The following is a 17,484-nucleotide window of genomic DNA, read 5'->3' on the forward strand; positions in this document are numbered from 1 at the left end:
GTCGTGTTGTTTAAAACAGGTGGAAGACCTCTGTAATGATATTATGCCTTTCAATAAAAATTTTATGAGGTGTATTTGATTATAGATTAATGTGTCCCTAATAAAACGGACGGATGGATGGAGCAGCTCCGACAGCTTCTCCACTCCAACCCCAACAGATATGTACACACAGCAACGACGTGTTGCTCTCTCTGCTCACACACAACTACCCCAAAGGTGAAACTCCGGAGTTTTCTTTCCCCTACTTTGGTAGCGCTTCGGGGCTTTAGCTGGAGTGGCTTCTTCCAAACACGACCAGAGAGGATGAAGTTTTCACAGGGCTTTTGCTGGAGGAAAACGTGGTGGTATAAGCTGGCAAAACGCAGAAGTTCCCCTGATGAGTGCAAGAGAAAGAGCTGCCCTGGAAGAGAGCATGGCAAGCAACCGATTGTGGACCCAAGTGCCAGCCTCCTCATTTGGGCCAAACTTTCCCCTTCATCCTCAACGTGCAAATGGGGCAGTTGGTGTATTCTCTCTCCCCTGTATTATTGAAGGAAAAACGAATATTAGCATGTCTCGAGGCAGGGAAAAACTCTGTTGTTACTGGGGACTGCTAAGAGTATTCAGGGGATATCTGAGAAATATTGGCCTTGCCTCTCTCCCCCTCCCCCATCAGCATTTCCTCTCTTCAAAGGCGACACTGAATAGCCTTGAATCTGAGGGAATTACCAACTGTTTTCCCCAAATTCATAATATAGCTCTATCAAAATGTTACTTCAAGCTCTGTTGTGTGTGTGTGTTTTAATCTCCCTCTACTCTCTACTTCTGTACACGAAGGCTACAGCCGTTTTTCTCTTGTTGGAAATGCATTCTACATAGATCTATAGGAATAAAGAAGGGGCGGGGTGGGGGGGGGGAGGAATTACTATTTGGTTGATCACCTTTTTCTAAGGCTTTCTCTTTCTTTTTTTTTTCTTCTTCCAAAATTCTACATTGGGTTAGGAAAGGTCGGACTGTTGTTTTTTTTGTTTTTTTTTTGTTTTTTTTTGTCTCTCCATGCAACAAACATTTTCCTCCCTTGTCAGCAAAGAGTGCCCACTACATGAACTGGCACTCCAGAAATCATTGGTTTTCACTTGGCTACTTAAAGGTGATGGGGCTGGCAGATCCCAGTTTTCATAGCCATCATGTTTACGATTTCCTGTAAGAGGACCCTTTCCCTCTCCAAATGAAGTTTCTAAAATATTAGTGCTTTAAACTGATAAACATTCCTGGGTCTAGGAAGGAGTTGTTTTTTGTTTTTAACTTACATAATTGCAGATTGTCTAGAATCCTTCACTGAATGAATGCAGTGAATTAAAGAGTCTAAATGAATTTGTTTTCCCCTGCCAGGAAAGGAAATGGAAAAGAAATTGTCTAGTGTAACGATGATATTTAAAAAACCCTTTAAAACTGCAGCCAAGGCCTGAGACAACGAAATATTTGTAGACTCTTTTCAAGGCATATTCTTGTACCCTGTCTAAAGGATGGTGGTTAACCATGCTGGGGGTCCTCTCAGATTAGAATACTGCCTGAATAGGAGCCCAAAGGGCTACACTGTTTTCTTTCAAACCCTGCTAGAAAGTGCTGGCTTATTCGAACACTGGGCTTCAGTTCGGAGGAGTCATGTTCATTTGCAAATCCGCTAAAGTTCCTTTTAATGCGTTTACTTCCGTCTCATATATGGTGGCTACGGGCAGTATTTTGCAATTAAGCAGGGGGAGGAATGACTGTGCAAACTTCTTTCCTCCTCTCTCTCTGTCTCTCTCTCTCTCTGTCTCTCTCGACTAGTAAAAGGTAATTACTACTCATAAAATTCCTTCTCCAGTAAACAACAGCAAAATGGTTTCTGCAAAACTCTCTTTTCCTAAGTTGCATTACAGGATGGGTACCTGGCCATTAAGGTGGGGTTGGGGGGAGAGGAAAGAGATCGAGTTTAAATGTTAGGCAGCTTGCTATAGCCTTCAGTTATCAATGAAAACTACAAGCTATTCTCACTTCACACGACCATGGGGAAGATTCGTTTCAAATCTGGACCCCTATCACTAAACACAAATCAAACCTTAAGGATTTTAAAAAAAAAAATGGCATTATTATCTACCAAAGGTCCAGGAAAATGGCTCTTGCAATGCTGCCCGGAATAGAAGGAAGAAGGGATCTGGGGGCACTCACCAGTCTCGAGTTGGTAGGAAGCAGGAGTCTAGTTTAGGTCATGATATTTTACTATCCTTGGGGGAGGGAAAGGGGGCAATGATTCCTTTTTCCCAAACTGTGAACAACTGTACAATATTTCCCAGATTAATCATCGGTACCACTCCTGCCATTTCCCGGGGGCCTTTCCTTTTCTCTCCTTCCTCTGGCTCACCCCTCCACTCCACTTCCCCTCCTCCCCCTTCAAGCAGTCTTTCAGGCTGCAGCTGATATTCCCAGTGAAGGCTCTCAAATCCAGACTGATCTTTCCATTTTAGACAACAAAAGGGGCCAGTATCGTTTACAGAGTTTATTGCATTATACATGCTAACAGAACATGCACAGAAAGGACAGATTGCTGTTTGTACTTCTAAGACACCACATATGCACCACAAGAACATATCTACAATGGATAAGTAGACAAGAATCCATTTTACTAAAGACAATCTCTAAGTTCATTTGCGAGGATAGTTACATTGTCATGTGCTTTTTCCCCCCGGAAGGTTGTGGGTGTTCTTAATATTGTTAAACTATTGGATTATTCAATAATGCCATGGCTAATGTGAAAGCCACACGCACAGACCATATTTGTGAGTACAAACATGAAAAAGTCACATTGTTTGGATACTCCACAGTTCCAATAAGTTAAGACCAAATGATAACTCTCAATAATAGTTACCCTGCATTACGATGAAAAAAAAAATAAATTACACGTGCTAGTTTTCTTTTATATATATATATATATATATGTATCTCCATAGGTATACAGATTCACTTGCAGCACTAAAATAATGACCCCAAAGTCACATTCTATCAGGATAAAACAAAACAAAAAAAAAAAGGAAAGAAAAAAATGAAGATTTTGTTTGTGTTTTCCAAGTCTCTCCTGCATTTTGCACCCGGGGAATGTTGTGCCGAATATCCTCACTGTTTCTGTCCCCGCGTTAGGGTCTAAGAGAAGGTCAGATTAGCGGTCAGTTCTCGGATTCGGTTCTCCCTGCTCATCTTCTTAAGCTTCATTCTGCGGTTTTGAAACCAGATCTTGACCTGCCTGTCAGTGAGGTTAACGCTCTTACTGATCTCTAGGCGGCGCTCGCGAGTGAGGTACATATTGAATAAGAATTCTTTTTCTAATTCCAGTGTTTGATGTTTAGTATAAGGACACCTCTTCTTTCTGCCACTCTTTGCAGTTAACCAATTGCTGGTTGGAGTATCGGACTTGATTTCCTCTATCAAAATCAAAAGGAGAAGAAAAAAAAATCAAAAAAAATTTTTTTCTCAGTCTGTTAGAGTGTACCCTTGGCCATGACCCCTCTACTATAATGTCTGGTAGCTCAGTGAAATGCTGGTATTAAACATTACTCACACGAGGTGTGTACACTGTAAGGGATTTCTAATTGTTGCCAGATTAGTGCTAAATAGTTCCAATGACACGATGTGCGGGCACCCTCGACTTTTGCGCCAGTGTTTTGATTTCTCGCTAAAGTTTCCAACTCGCACACAACATTTAAACAATATTTAACCTACCAGGGTCTCCCCAGTCACATTTTAACGGGGTTGCTCGTGACAGCCTGGGACTGTAAGTCACTTCCTAAGAAAACCTGCCAGTTCCACAGTATTCACACATTCTATTTTCCATCATTTTTCTCTCGATCTCTCAGACTTGGAGTCCCACCCAGCCCAACCACATTTATAGGTGTAAAAGTACATTTTATTCTTAATAAATTATCTCTTGGAAGTGAAAATCTCTCCCCATACTCACATCCACGCCCACACATACTTGTCTGTGCATTGTTTCCTTTAGAATGCTCACCCCTCTAACACCACCCCATAAAGACATTTGTTCAGGGTAAATGTATACTCTGCTGCCTACTGCAATATTCCATGAGTATAAGAAGAGAAGGCGAGGGAGAGGTTGCAAAGTCCATTTTCACAAGGTGAATTCCCGGGGTTTGGTCGCCTCACCCTCTGCCTGTTCCCAAAGGCAAACTCTGGCTCTTCTTTAATGGGAGCCACCATCTAACTCTCCATATTTTCAATCTTGAAAAGAGAGTTTAAGAGCCTGATACCCTTAAAAACAAACAAACAAACAAATCCAAGGTTATTGGAAACAGCTCAGGAGAGCAGCGGTGTCCCCTGGAAACCCAGGCGCATTGCTACTGCCCTGTGCTTCTGGCTTCAGCCTTCGGCCTCCAGAAAGCTTTAACAAGCTAGCAGGACACATCTCACACCATTTGAATATCAACACAGTGCTTCTAAATGCCATAAAATCATAATTGAATGCAATTAAAATATTTAATTAAGATATTACCAGGATAAAGGAGAGTAATTGGTTGTGTTTACAACCTCAAGATCTCCTTCTAGTCCTTTTGTTGTTTTTTCGTGGACTAGCCTAGCAAAGAACAAATCCAAGCAACCTCTTCCTCCCTCTCCCCATCAGTCTGTGTAGAAGGTAAACACAATAAGAGAAGGTAAAACAGGAAAAGAGATGGCTGCACTCTATGGGGACTGATTTTTGCTCTCTTTCTCTTCCTAAGAGCTCCAGAGAGCCAGCACCTGCAGCCCGATGTCTCCTTATCATTAAATGTTATGGCTGTGGTGCTTGTTAGTATTTTACACTGTGTTTTATGATGCTGCCGTGTTCAAGTTACACCACGCTATGGTTTAAACTTTGATCATACCGACCTTTACTTTCCTTCTCTTGGACTTCTGGGCTGGACACGGACACTTCAGCTAGGCAGCTCCTCTCCTCTGGCAAAGTGGACTTGGGCTCGGGGCTTTCCACTTGAGGGACTTTAGCTGAGTCTTGGTTGCTGGGGTTTTCACTCATTTTCTTTTCCATCTGAAGGTGGGCAGAAGATAGCTGCGGTTTGGCAGAGCCGCGAGGGTTTAACTGTAACATTACAGTTGAACTCGTTTCAGGGCTGTTATTGTACTCTTGGGTTTTCCCAGTGGCGTAGGTCTGGCTCAGTCTAAAATATCCTGGGACAGGAACCTCGGGATTTTCAATGGGGCATGATTCAGAGACCAACCTCTGGTAAGAAGGGACGTCGGAAGAAATGAGTTTGGTTCGCTTATCGGAATACATGCAGCAATTGGTTTCTTCCTTAATATTGGTAGTGAAGGAGCAAGTAGGGACCTGCTGTGTAACAGGTTGCTCTATTCGACAAGATCTGCTCGGATCTGTCCAACTCTCTACTTGAGGTATATAAGGATGCACATTCATACCCATATTTTGGTGATTAACTTCTCTTTTAGCCAGAGACGGGAGCAGTCCACAGGTTTGCATTCCATAAGTCCCCATGTCTGTGCTGGGTGGTGGCATGTACATGCTGGCGCTGCTAGAATAAAAACTGTCACTCCTGCAGGCACTGATCAAGGAATCTACTAAAAAAGTATTAGCAGCAGGAGAGCTGTTGGGAAAGGACATTTTGGGGAGGAATTTGAAGAAGAGAGATTGTGTCCTTTGTAGGCTGACATCTCTAGGAAAACATTCCCTGTGTAATTGTGGATGCCTCTGCCCGACCACATGACAACCAAGCCAATGAGATTTGAAAATGGCCTTGAGCCGCTGCCTCCTCGCGGGTCACGTGCTCCCCGGGCCCGGCCGGTCCGCCGAGCAACTACGGACAACAGCGACATCTACAACGCGCAAGGGATAGTGCGGGGAGAGCGTGGCGCTCCTCTGGAGCTGGTCTAGGGCAGGCAGCCCCGGCGCACTGCGCCCACGGCAAACAAGGAGCTCTCGGCGGCCAGGCAGTCCGGTGGCCGAGCCGGAGGGATAGAGGACAGGAGGGGAAGAGGAAAAGAAGGAAAGGAAGGAAAGAAGGAAAGGAGAGGAGAGGAGAGGGAAGTGATGGAGGGAGATTATGTATTATACATAAGTGCGTATGCACTTATGCATGTATACATACTTACAGAGAGAAAGACAGACATGTGACAGACAGACAGAGTGGGGGCCAATTATTGATTTATTTAGGACTGATATTCTCGGAGAGGTGAGTCAAAATTCCCTGGGATCCTGAGTTCCTGTCCCTAGGCTTTAAAATGATGAGATGATGATAATGATGTGATGGTGATGAAAATCCTAGTAGTAAACGTGGGAAGGGAAAACAGAAGGGGGAAGAAAAGGGCAAACAGGCCAAGGATCCGCTGGACATGAAGTCTAGGGGAAAGTGGTGCCGAAGTAATGCCTCATTCCCCAAGCCCTCTCCATCCTATGCTCAGGACTCTGCTCGCTGTGGGGCTCAGCATATGCATTTCTCCCCAGCGGAAATAGGGGATTTCTCCTGACCGCATGCACTCTGGGACCCTGTGTGGTTTCATACAGGAGACAATTATTTGCCAGCAACGTGCTGTCAGAGAAACCGCCCCTCGGGTTCCCTACATGAAAATGGAGCTGGGATCTTCATCCCCACACACTTTTAAAAGGGGGGAGGGAGGTGAAGAAGAAAAGGAAAAAAAAGGAAACGGGGGGGGGGGGGGGACAACAAAAAACCCTGACAATCCAGACTTTGAAAGTTTTCAGTAACTGGCTGGGCTGGAGGGGGAGGGAAATGCTAAGGTGTCATTCAGTTATTATGCAAAGAAAAATATGTTTTCCTTTTATGGATTTTGTAAAAGCATTGGTTTCTGACAAGTGCAAGGTACAAAAGGTTGTGGAATTTATTAATACATATTAAGAAGAATCAGAGCGATCAATAAAATTCTCATCTACATTCTTGGGCTACTTGGTAATTTTCTTGCTTCTGAAGGTTTTTAAAGAGTTATACCCTCTGTTGCCACACACGGGAAGATATTTTATTAACAAATCAATCGAGACTTTGTAAAGGATAAGATTAATAGTTAAGATTTAGCATAATGGCGTTCGCGTTATGAATTATTGAAAATTATACTATTGATTTTTCCCCTCGCTACTAACCAAGGAGGTCAATTTTTGTTTTAACACAAATCGTCAAATATTAAAAGCTATACTTTTGTCAGAAGTTGAATTTTATAGTTCTCGGAGATTCCTAAAATTATTTGATAAGAGCTTTTGCTTTGCCAGAAAGAAAGGAAAGGAAAGGAAAGGAAAGAAAGAAAAAGAAAGGGAAGGAAAGGAAAGGAAAGAAGAGGAGAGGAGAGGAAAGGAAAGGAGAGGAGGGGAGAGAAAAGGAAAATCTCAATCCACTGTTTTCCTCTGGTAAGCGAGGTCCCACAAAGAGGGCTTGGTCTTGAGCTGTGGTCGTGCACATTAAAAAACAAGACAAAAAGACGACAACAACACTGCAGAAACTCGGAGTTTTATGAGAAAACTGTTCTGGCAACTTCCTTCTCTGGCTTTGGGAGCAGGCAGCCCTGATCCCCGCCACTATCTCCAGCTATAGGAAGGCAGCAGTAGGGAGCTTTAAACTTGGATTTCCAAAGACTTGTCTTAGAAAGCATTAACTTGTCCTCTCCCTCCGAAGCTACAGTCCCCTCTCCTGCTAAGAGGGTGGGGGATGAAGCACGGAAAGAAACACTGACCGTGAACCAGTTCCTTCTTTCGAAGGGGTTTTCTTTTTCTAAACCTCAATCTCTTCTGAGGAGGTTCCCTGGACTTGGATTTCAGGAGGATACACTGAACTTGTGGATAAATCTTGTTTCCGGTTCAGCTGAACATTTCTTTGGGGCCTGAACGGCTTCAAAGCGCATTCAATGTTTCTGTATTATTGGGGGATGCAAGCTAGATTGTGCCTCGCAGACCCCCACGTGAAAAGGCGATTCAAATCTCTCTTTCCAACAAACCATCTCGCCCCCCCCCAAATAAATCTCCTCTGTCCCTAGTGGAAGTTAGAATTTTACATTATTTTCTGGGATGAGTTTGTTTTCCTTTCCCCCATAGCCTGGCATTGTCAGAAACAATAACCCCATTTAAAATCTCCGCTGTGGCCATGAGACAGACCTTTTAAAACCTTATCGCAGCTGTTCAAATACAACATCATTGTCAGGTTAAAAGCCCCGACGCCTTTAACAGCTACAGTCTAAAGCTCTGTGTTGGCCAGAGACCTTAAACATTACCTTTATGGAAAAGTAGCTGTTTTAAGCTATGAACAAATAAATAAGAAAGTTTTTATTTTGATTTTTTTTTTTTACATTCTACCCTCCAACGCTGCCTGAAACAGTCTTTTCGGTTATTATTTTAGCGGCAACTAGGTAGTAGGCTTGCAAAGGGCATTTTCTCTCAGTTGAGATCATTATCAGAGCCAATGCTAGGCTTTGCCAAGTCACAAACAAAGTGTTGTGGACTTCACGGTGCTGATCATTGAGAGCTGTTATTTTGCTTTCTAGAAATCCCTCCATCACCACCCCCCCCCTTATTTTACACTAATGCCGGGCAACCCACAGAGTGCAAAGAAGTCAAATACTATTTTCCTGGGCTTAGGCTAAGCTCCGACTGCTAAATCTAATCAGGAATTTTATGCCCATCAGATGGTCTTTCATAATCTTTATTTACACTTGAAGAAAATAGGGCAGTCAGAAATATCCGATGCAAGTTTTTAGCTTACAGGTCTGCCTGTGGGTTTCGTAAGAGTTCTCCTGAAACAAGAACTTGAGGTCTTGTTCTTGCATTTGGGGTGTATCGGATATTTACTCAGGTGGCTGTGAAAGACCTAGTCTCCTCGGAGTCAGCTTTCATTTTCAATTTCTCCTCACTTCCCTCAAAATGAATATCTCACATTTTCTCGCCTAGATCCGATTATTTCTCCTCTCTCCCCCCCTCCAAATTCTAATTTGAAAAAGTCCGAATGCTTTAAGAGCAGATGAGGATTTTTGGCTTTCTCGATTTTAAAATAAAAAATTAAGCAAACTAGAAATAGTAAGAGCAAATGAACAGGGAGAAGGAAGGGGTGAGACAATCATTAAGAATCGGAGGCTAATCAGCACAAGGAGAAGAATGAAAATGTGACCGTATTGAGGAACAAGCAGTTATTTCGCTTATGAGTATTTAATGTAAGTATTGTTTTAGATCATATTTAGATAGGGCAAAGTCATTAATATTAATAATAAATCAATATTGAGCCATAAACTAGATATGCATCCTATATTCATACGCAATGCTCCCTCCCCAAAGCCATACTACGTTCCCAGGGAAAAATAAAGGAGTAGCTTTACAGTTAAATTAGCATTTGTAATCAAGGGGGCAGGTTGTCTCCTCGATTTCCTGTTTCAAGGAAAATGAGGAAGGAACCCCGTGCTGAGAGGAGACCTTTTTGCGACTGGGATTGCCCTGGATTCTAAGCCCTAAACGGCCTCTAGTCTTCGGGAAAGTTTCGGGGCTGCACCAAGGTCGAGACTCTAGTCTTCTGGCCGTCCTCTCTCCCCACCTCCCTTCCTAATTCTCTGTTGTTTGGGTTGAGAGCTCATGGCCAAGAGAGAAGAGTGTTGAAGTGGAATTCAGGGAGCTCTTCGAGACACAACCACCAAACACAGGCGTGAGAGAAAATGAGAGGTTTTCAAATATCCAGAGGGACCAAAGAGTGTCTCCTTCTTATCCCGACACAAAAAAAGGAAGCAAGTTGGTTCATTTTCCCTCCAAATAGAAGTCTAAGACCAGGTATTGCCTTCTGCCAATGTCAAACATCCAATATCCGTGAAAACAGGAAATGTTTTTCTTTAGATTAAAGGAGATCTTACTTTTTATCCTCTTCTCCCTCCCCTGGACTTCGCTTTCCTGTAGGTCACTCGAATTTCTACACCTAGTGCTTGACTTCGAGAGAAGCAATAATTCGTTAACTAACTAGGCTGCAGGATTTAGAAATCCAGACCCTTTCTTTCTCCCAGGCGTCAAGCCAACGCAACTAAGCTCTTCTGGAATGGAAATTGGGATAGCCTGCCCTGAACAGTAGTAGCTGCCTCTCTGGCCGCAGTCACCCAGCCCAAGGCCAAGGGGCTGTTGGCCATCCAAATGGGTTGGCGGAGCTTCCGGTCTCTCTAACTTAGTTCGTCTACCTGACTTGGACGCCGCTGCCAACTCTCAGTGCACTTCTCGGGTACCCTAGAACCACCCAGGGGTCAGAGAGCGAGCCCGGGACACTCCGAGTCAAGTTCCAGCCCATTCGAAACTAGAGGTGGGGGTGGGGGTGGGGTTGTGCAATTGGAGACTTGTGGTCAAGAAAGACAGAAACAATCCCCACGAATGAGGTTTCCCAGTCATCTCTCGGACAGTTCTCTCAACAAAGCCAGGGCCGGCCAGCCAGCCAGACGGAACCCCGAGGTTTCTTGAGTAACAAGCCAACGTCTCGAATTTGCCCTCCTGTATCAAATTTGAAAACTCCAGTTCCCGCCACCCTCTTGCCCTCTGCTCTCAAGTGGGGCAGCCCTGACCGGCAACGAGAGTCCTAAGGGACAAGTTGCCAGTGGCGAGAGAGGAAAGATATTTTAAGAAGAGACCCACAGAACCCCAGTGGAATAGCTTGGGTCACCTCCACGCCTAGCCCCCCCCCCCCCACAAGCTGTCTACTTCCTTAAGCCAGGGTTAGAAAAAGGGCGTCCCCATTCCTCGCGCCTTTGACCAAGGTCCAGGAAGGATATGGAGGAGGGCCTGGCAATAGGGGGAATCACCCTAATGAACAGAGACGGCGGAATGGTATTTATTACGGGAGATACTTGCTGCGTTAACAATGAACTTCGAGGAGGGAGAAAACTCTCCAGTCAAGTCAGTTAAACTGATAAAATCCCAGTGGTCCCTTAGACACTTCGCCTGGATTAGATCCCGGTAGATGGGAGCTGAGGAGACCAACACCTCCCCTAACGCTAAGATAATTTTCTTCCCTCTCCCCAAAGGGCAAGGCGTGAGGCCGGGTTCTGTGGGAGGGAGGGGAAGAGGAAAAATCGCTTGGGAAACCGATTGACTTTCCCCAAGGCCGCCCAGCGGACTTGGAAATTTCACGGAAATCTTTCCGAAAATATGAGATATTTTTGTTTCCAAAACTCTCCCTAGAATTATGTAGAATACACATTTTCTTAGCCAGTTTCTGCAGATTTTTTCTGTTCCTCCTTTTTAGTTTTATTCATTTCAAATAGCCAACCTACCAGCTTACTATCATTACAAGGTTTCAAGTTGTTTTTGTTTTTTGTTTTTTACTCTCACATCACAAATAAATTTCCCAAATCTAAGATTTCCTATATTTTTAATAAAATTGAATCTTATCCCATTTGATTGCGTTACGTCAATTCAGAACAAAAGCTTGATAATCCCTAGAAGCTTGAGGAAAATAAAAGATGGTGGACTTTTATTTTCATCTCTTCATTTTCCTCTCAAGATTAAAACAATATTTCCACCTATTTAAGGAATTTTAAAATACGACACCTCCCTTTTAAAATGTACACCTATTGGCCTTTAAGATCTCTCCTGTGATCCGCCAGGTTATAAGAAAAATAATTCCTTTTAAACATCTCATTTCTCTGAAACGGTTAGCCAGGCATTTGTTTCAAAAATCTTGTCACTCCTCTTACCTCTCGTTCTCTTCCCCTCCCTTAATAAAAGTCCCTGCACCTCCTTACTACAGATAAAGCCGATTTTTAGAAGAATACTCCTATTGTGGGGCAGTTATCAATGAAATTCTTATTACAATATTTGGAAGAAAACGTACTGCACCAATCGAACCAAAGTGAGGTTTGTAGAACATGAGCGCGCCCTCGTGTGGCTCTCTCTCACGAAGCAACTTGGAATTGGTTTCCCTCAAGATTTTTCTTTCTAGGGGCAAACTTGCTACATTTAAACCCTGGGGAGGGGGAAAAAAACAGAAATAAGTCATTGACTGGTTTGGTTTTTTGGAGTGATTGTATGAGGGCACTGAGATTTTAGTAGCCTTCCAATGTCAGGAACAAAGCCAAACCTTCAAAAAACTAGTAATTCGATCGAGTGCTTTCCCCTCTAATTCACTCTTCTCTCCCCACCCCCCCACCCCCACCAGGGCTGAGAGGTTTTCAAAAATGCATATAGAAATTCTATTAAATCCTGAGGTTTAATATTATTGAAGGTGCAATAATTTATTTGACAGGGCGACAAATTGGTTTAAAATATAATGAAAGACTAACTGTCTGGAAATAACTTCCCCCTTTCAAATGGCTCCCTTTTTATTCCCCCCAAGTACAGTCTATCATTGGAGGAAAGGTGATAGCGATCTAAGTCCCCCAAAATGGTGTTTCATAACTGTTCTGGAGACATTGTTCTAAGTCATTATGATCGAATAGAGCTTTGCAAAGAACTCTGTTGCCATTAAGCTTACAGAAATATTTGGAAGGAAATTAAAGAGTATTGATCCTGAAATTAGGAATTTGCTCAGAGATTTATGGCAATTCCCCTGATATGATTCTCTGCAAAGTCATAAATGCGCGCGTGTGGGTGTATGTGTGTGATAGTGGGTGGTGGTTGAAAAAAACAGAAGAACCTTAGGGCGCCTAATTATTCAGAAAGGTTAAAGGTGATGACCTTGACATTTTGGAAGTTCAAAGGCATACACTTATGTTTTTGCTTCTCGCAAAAGACTTTGCCATTTTAATTTTATTTTTCTTTAGAGATAGCATTCTCGGTTGTCTTTTAGTGGATATTAGTGCTGTTGTGGATTCATTTTTCGACTTTGGGCTTATAAGAAGCCAGAGTCATGAGATCTACTTTGTCTTAAAAAAAAAAAAAGGACAACCCTTTCTCACTCCACTTTATTGTACATTGCGGAAATCTTTTTTTCTCCCACCAGAAGGTGTATAATATAACCCAATTAAGCTGTTTAGAACTTTGGTTTTTATGGTGTTGTCTAGACAGTTCAAGGTTTTGTAAACAGCTTAGCCAGGTCACGCAACATAAAGTGCAGAGAAGACCTCAGTTACATTCTTTCACTTTACGAAATAAAAGCAAGGAGATCTTTAGCACTGGATTCTGAGCAGGGGATTACCTTTGTCTACTTACTTTATCCTGACTGCGAAATAAGCAACACTACTCTACAAACAGGGGACACTGGTATCTCTTGAACTTTTTAGGGTGGTGATTTTAATTTTTTAAGGGATCCTCTCCTCCTTGAAATTGTAAAAAGGATCAAGAGTGAATTTGCTTTTTCCATACATCTACCAAAAATGGCGGGGGGGGGGGTCCTGTTTTCAGAAATTCCAAGTTCTCAAACTGGAGGAACGAATTATTAGCTCTTTAGAAATCCCTGCCGCCTCTGTCCCATCAGCTCTGATAGAAGGCAGAGAGCCATTTTTGGTGTCTCACACACTGAAGGGATTAACTGAAAGTTACATTGAAAAGAAGCCAGCTGGGGATAGAAATCAACCCTGATTTTAACTCTGCTGCAAATGTTCTTCCATTTTGGTTGGGGGATGGGGGTAAGGGGTTCCTGCCAGTTCTCTTTGCTCCCTCAAATGTCCTGTTCAGACGCTAAAGTTCTTCAAAGAGGAAAATTCATACAGTGCATTGAGGATGGAACCTTCGTTTTACTAGAAACCATTTATTCACAAGAAAAAGACAGTGGCCCATGCGTTTATATGACAGTGGAAACTTAGAGAGAGACCGAAGGTACATTTCCCAGAGTTTAAATAATCGCCATTCTTTTAGTGAAAGGAAACAGTTGACTCTAAGCTCAGAACAAAACACCTTAAGCAATACGGCCAAACGCACTACAGGTCCATCTGCATCACCACGAAGACTTAGGGTGGGGGAGATGGAGAAGGGAGACAAAAAAAAAAAACATTTTGGTGGTAAAATTGTAAACGGATGTTTGGATTTACCATTTTCCCCTCATTGGGCATCGGATCCGCCAAGACACCGGCATCTTCTGCAGGCATTGATCGCTGGGAAGTAACCGAGTTGACCGAGTTGAATGTGAAAATGAAGCTTGGAGTTCCGAAGGGAAGATGAGTCATGTAAACCCAATGACTTTTTGCCTCCGGCGGACAGGCAGAGAGAGGGGAGGAGTGTGAGTGTGAGTGAGAGTTGCAGGAGGGGGAGGGGGAGAGATTTCTTGATCTTTCAGAATAAGGGGTTCCCAGTGAAATATTGGAGTCGATCTCTGTTCAGTTTCTTTTCTTTCATCCTGCGATTCTGGAACCAGATTTTGACTTGTCGGTCAGTAAGGTTGAGCATTCGAGACAGTTGGAGTCTTTTTTCTTTGTTTATATACACGTTGAAGAAAAATTCCCGTTCCAGTTCTCGGATCTGGTATTTGGTGTAGGGACACCTCTTTTTCCTCGATCGCTGGGGGACCACTGAAAGGAAGGGGGAAAAAAAGACTAAAGGACTAGATTGAGACCACCCAGCGCTCTCTTTCGCTACTCAGACCCAGACCACAACTTCAAGCTCTCTTGTACTTGGCCAACTGTGTACTGGCCTCTGGTCAGTTCCTCTACTAGGAAAAGGGACCAGGGCAGGACACTGGACTCCCCTTCGATAGCTAGTGACATCCCCTCATTCTTCTGAAAAGACCTTGTGTCTCTATAGAAATGATATATGGCCAGGAGAAATTAGAGTGCAGGCTTGTATAGATCTAATAGGTGTGTGCGTGGATATAGACACACATGCATATGGAGGGACATATATTTACATATGTATATGTGTACACATATATGCATGTGCAGAAAGAGCTGTTTAGATCTCTCTGTGCCTTTCCTCCAGTTACTTGGATAAGGTCCAGCTTAATGACCAACCTCCCCCTTCCCTCTCCCACTTAAAAGAAACTAAGACGGAGCGAAGATGCCATTAGTGGCCCTGCTAGCAACTGTTGCAAGAAATCTTTTCTTTCTCTCTTCATCGTCCCCCGTCCCCCCAAACAAAATATTCTTTGCAACAATTAATATCCCCCTCGAAGAATACCTTAAGCCCACCTAAATTGGTTTCCTATCGTAAACACGCTTTACAACGGGTAGAGAAATCTTATAGGATATATAAACTTCTTCGAATGCTTATAAAATGGCACATAAAACGCTGGCTGCCAGAGGGTGGGCCCGGGCTCGACTGCACCCCCAACCCCACCCCCACCTCCTCCCCTACCTCCTCCTTCCCCCCGATCCAGGTCCCTACCTGCGCCTCCGCTCTTCTCCGCCCCCGCCTCCCCTGGGGGGGCCTCGCCGCTGGAGCCGCTCTCCGCTGCCCCCTTGGACTCCGGCCCCGAAGGGGCTTTGCCGCAGGGACTCGCGGTGGCCGGAGACTTCAGGCCGCTCTTCTCAGCTTCCCCCTCGGGCTCGCCGCTGGGCTGAGGCGGCTGCTGTTGCTGTTGCTGCTGAGGCTGTTGCTGCTGCTGCTGCTGCTGCTGCTGCTGCTGCTGCTGCTGCTGCTGATACGCGGGTCCAGGCGCCGCCTCGTAAAACTGGTCGAAGCCCTGGGGCAGGATCCCATTGCGCCCCACGGTGCTGTAGAAGTTGGAGGCGGCGCCCGAGGGGCCGTGGGGACCGCAAACGGGTTCGGCAGCCTTGAATAGCATATCCGGCCTCCGGCTCCCGGGCGGCAGCAAGTCCCTGTGCATCACCTCCTCCGCCGCGTAATAGGGAGCGTAACTGCCCCGGTATTGCCATTTACCGCGCTCCAAGCCGTAGTCGCGGAACGCCACTTCGCGCACCGGTTGGACGTGAGGCAGGTTGGAGGAGTAGGGGAAAGTCATTTGACAAGACGACGTCTGCGACAGAAACGAGGGCTTGCTGGAGAAATCCGAGGGGGCCACGTAATAAGCGCAGCCCGGCAGATACATATTGGCTGCGCTGGGGCCGCAGTCGTCAAACTCGGTCATGTCTTTCTCTGGGCGATGGCGAGCGACCGGGAGATTTCCGTGCCTTGAACAAGATCCATCTATTGCACAAGAGGCTTTGGACAGGATCAACTAAGAAAAAATCCCCACCGTGTGCTGACGTGCAATTCATCTTGATTGATTCTGGTGGTAATTATGTCACGTGACTCCATGGAGAAATGTCCTTATATCTATATCAGTCTTTCACCAAGACTTCCCGGGATCTCTCCTGGCGCCGAAGCAAGCACACACTTGGGGGGAGCCGAAGGGGGGGGGCGGTTTTCTCCGCCCAGCCCTTGGAGGCGAGGAGGCATAGGTAGATCTGTAGGCGAATCACCTGAGCGCCGGCGCCTGTTCAGGGCTCTGGCTCCACATTGCTAGAGAGACAGCTGGGTGCATCTGCAGCCAGCCTCCAGCCCCCCTCAGCCTCAGCCGCCCGGGCGCCCTCCTTCCCCGCTTTGCTTTAAATACACGGAGGTAACAAGGAGGAGAAAAGTCCGGAGGAAGCGTAAGAACGAGGTGTGAAGGTGTGAGACTCTCAAATCTCTCTTAAAAAAAAAAAAACAACGCCCCCTCCTCGCCCAGCGTCCCTCACCCCAAATGACCACCACTTCTTTCACAGTCTCACTCAAAGCTTGTTGCTTCTTGCACAATGGGCGTAACTGAGGAGCAACTCACTGAGGCTAGGAAAGCCCTGATTTACATGTTAAGTCTGCTCGGCGAATTTGCTTCAATCACAAGTCTTCTGCTAGCCACGGCACAAAGGTTTGAAATAAAGCAAAAGCCAGCCTACCCATTCGGTATATCTCACCATGGAACTCAGACAAGTATCTACCCACATGCACCCACACACCTTCACTCTCTCTGTCTCTCTGATTCTCTGTCTCTCTGTCTCTGCCTTTCTCTGTATCTTTCCATCTGTCTCTCTCTCTGTCTCTCACATACGAGAGCGCGAGCACTCACTCACACACACACACACACACACACACACACACACACCACTCACCACTACCCACCACCACCACCACCAACACTACCCTGTACACCACAGAGCTAAAGCAAGAGGTGGTTGCTCAAACAGATTCACCAAAAGTGCTTCTCTTGCTCTGAGGTTTCTGGAACCTGGATGTTCTAGGTCTCTGGCGGAACAAAGGGATGAGGAGTCCAATTTACAAGGTGAAGACACTTACGTTTTCACCCCTGATTATTCAAGCCACCCAGGTAAATCCTCAGTCATCTTTACCCCACTCCCCCGCTCCTTCTCGGGGGCATATCTAGAGGACTTGAATGCATTCACCCAGACTTATGCCAACCCGAATATGCCCTGGTGTGGGAGGCTCTTTGGAAGCCAATCCACACACTCTATCATCAAAATCTCCCCCCTCTTCTCCCCCCCCACCTTCCGTGCCTCGTCACCCGACTTGGAAACTACTATTTACTCTAGCAGCCTGGGCCCCAACGAGGGTCGATCAGAGAACTGTAGCCCCTATGCTCTTGCCGCAAAGGCACAAGCGCTTTCTGATTGCCACCGCAGCGGCTC

General features: G+C 45.1%; 2 protein-coding genes across 2 annotated transcripts; both read right to left on the bottom strand.

Annotated features, from left to right (window-relative positions):
* Window positions 1-2,554: 2,554 nt before the first annotated feature.
* Window positions 2,555-5,704, bottom strand: HOXD10 (homeobox D10). The gene is made up of 2 exons (XM_027866131.1): window positions 4,894-5,704; window positions 2,555-3,437 (listed from the first exon to the last, which is right to left on the bottom strand). Exons 1-2 carry the CDS (start codon window positions 5,636-5,638, stop codon window positions 3,160-3,162), a joined length of 1,023 nt encoding a protein of 340 aa, XP_027721932.1. The 5' UTR covers window positions 5,639-5,704; the 3' UTR covers window positions 2,555-3,159.
* Window positions 5,705-14,197: 8,493 nt separating this feature from the next.
* Window positions 14,198-15,947, bottom strand: HOXD11 (homeobox D11). The gene is made up of 3 exons (XM_027865640.1): window positions 15,507-15,947; window positions 15,245-15,449; window positions 14,198-14,433 (listed from the first exon to the last, which is right to left on the bottom strand). The coding sequence occupies exons 1-3, from the start codon at window positions 15,945-15,947 to the stop codon at window positions 14,198-14,200; spliced, it is 882 nt and encodes a 293-aa protein (XP_027721441.1).
* Between the last annotated feature and the right edge of the window lie 1,537 nt (window positions 15,948-17,484).

Source organism: Vombatus ursinus, unplaced genomic scaffold (assembly GCF_900497805.2).
Source record: "Vombatus ursinus unplaced genomic scaffold, bare-nosed wombat genome assembly UNPS02014779.1, whole genome shotgun sequence".
Classification (NCBI taxonomy): domain Eukaryota; kingdom Metazoa; phylum Chordata; class Mammalia; order Diprotodontia; family Vombatidae; genus Vombatus; species Vombatus ursinus.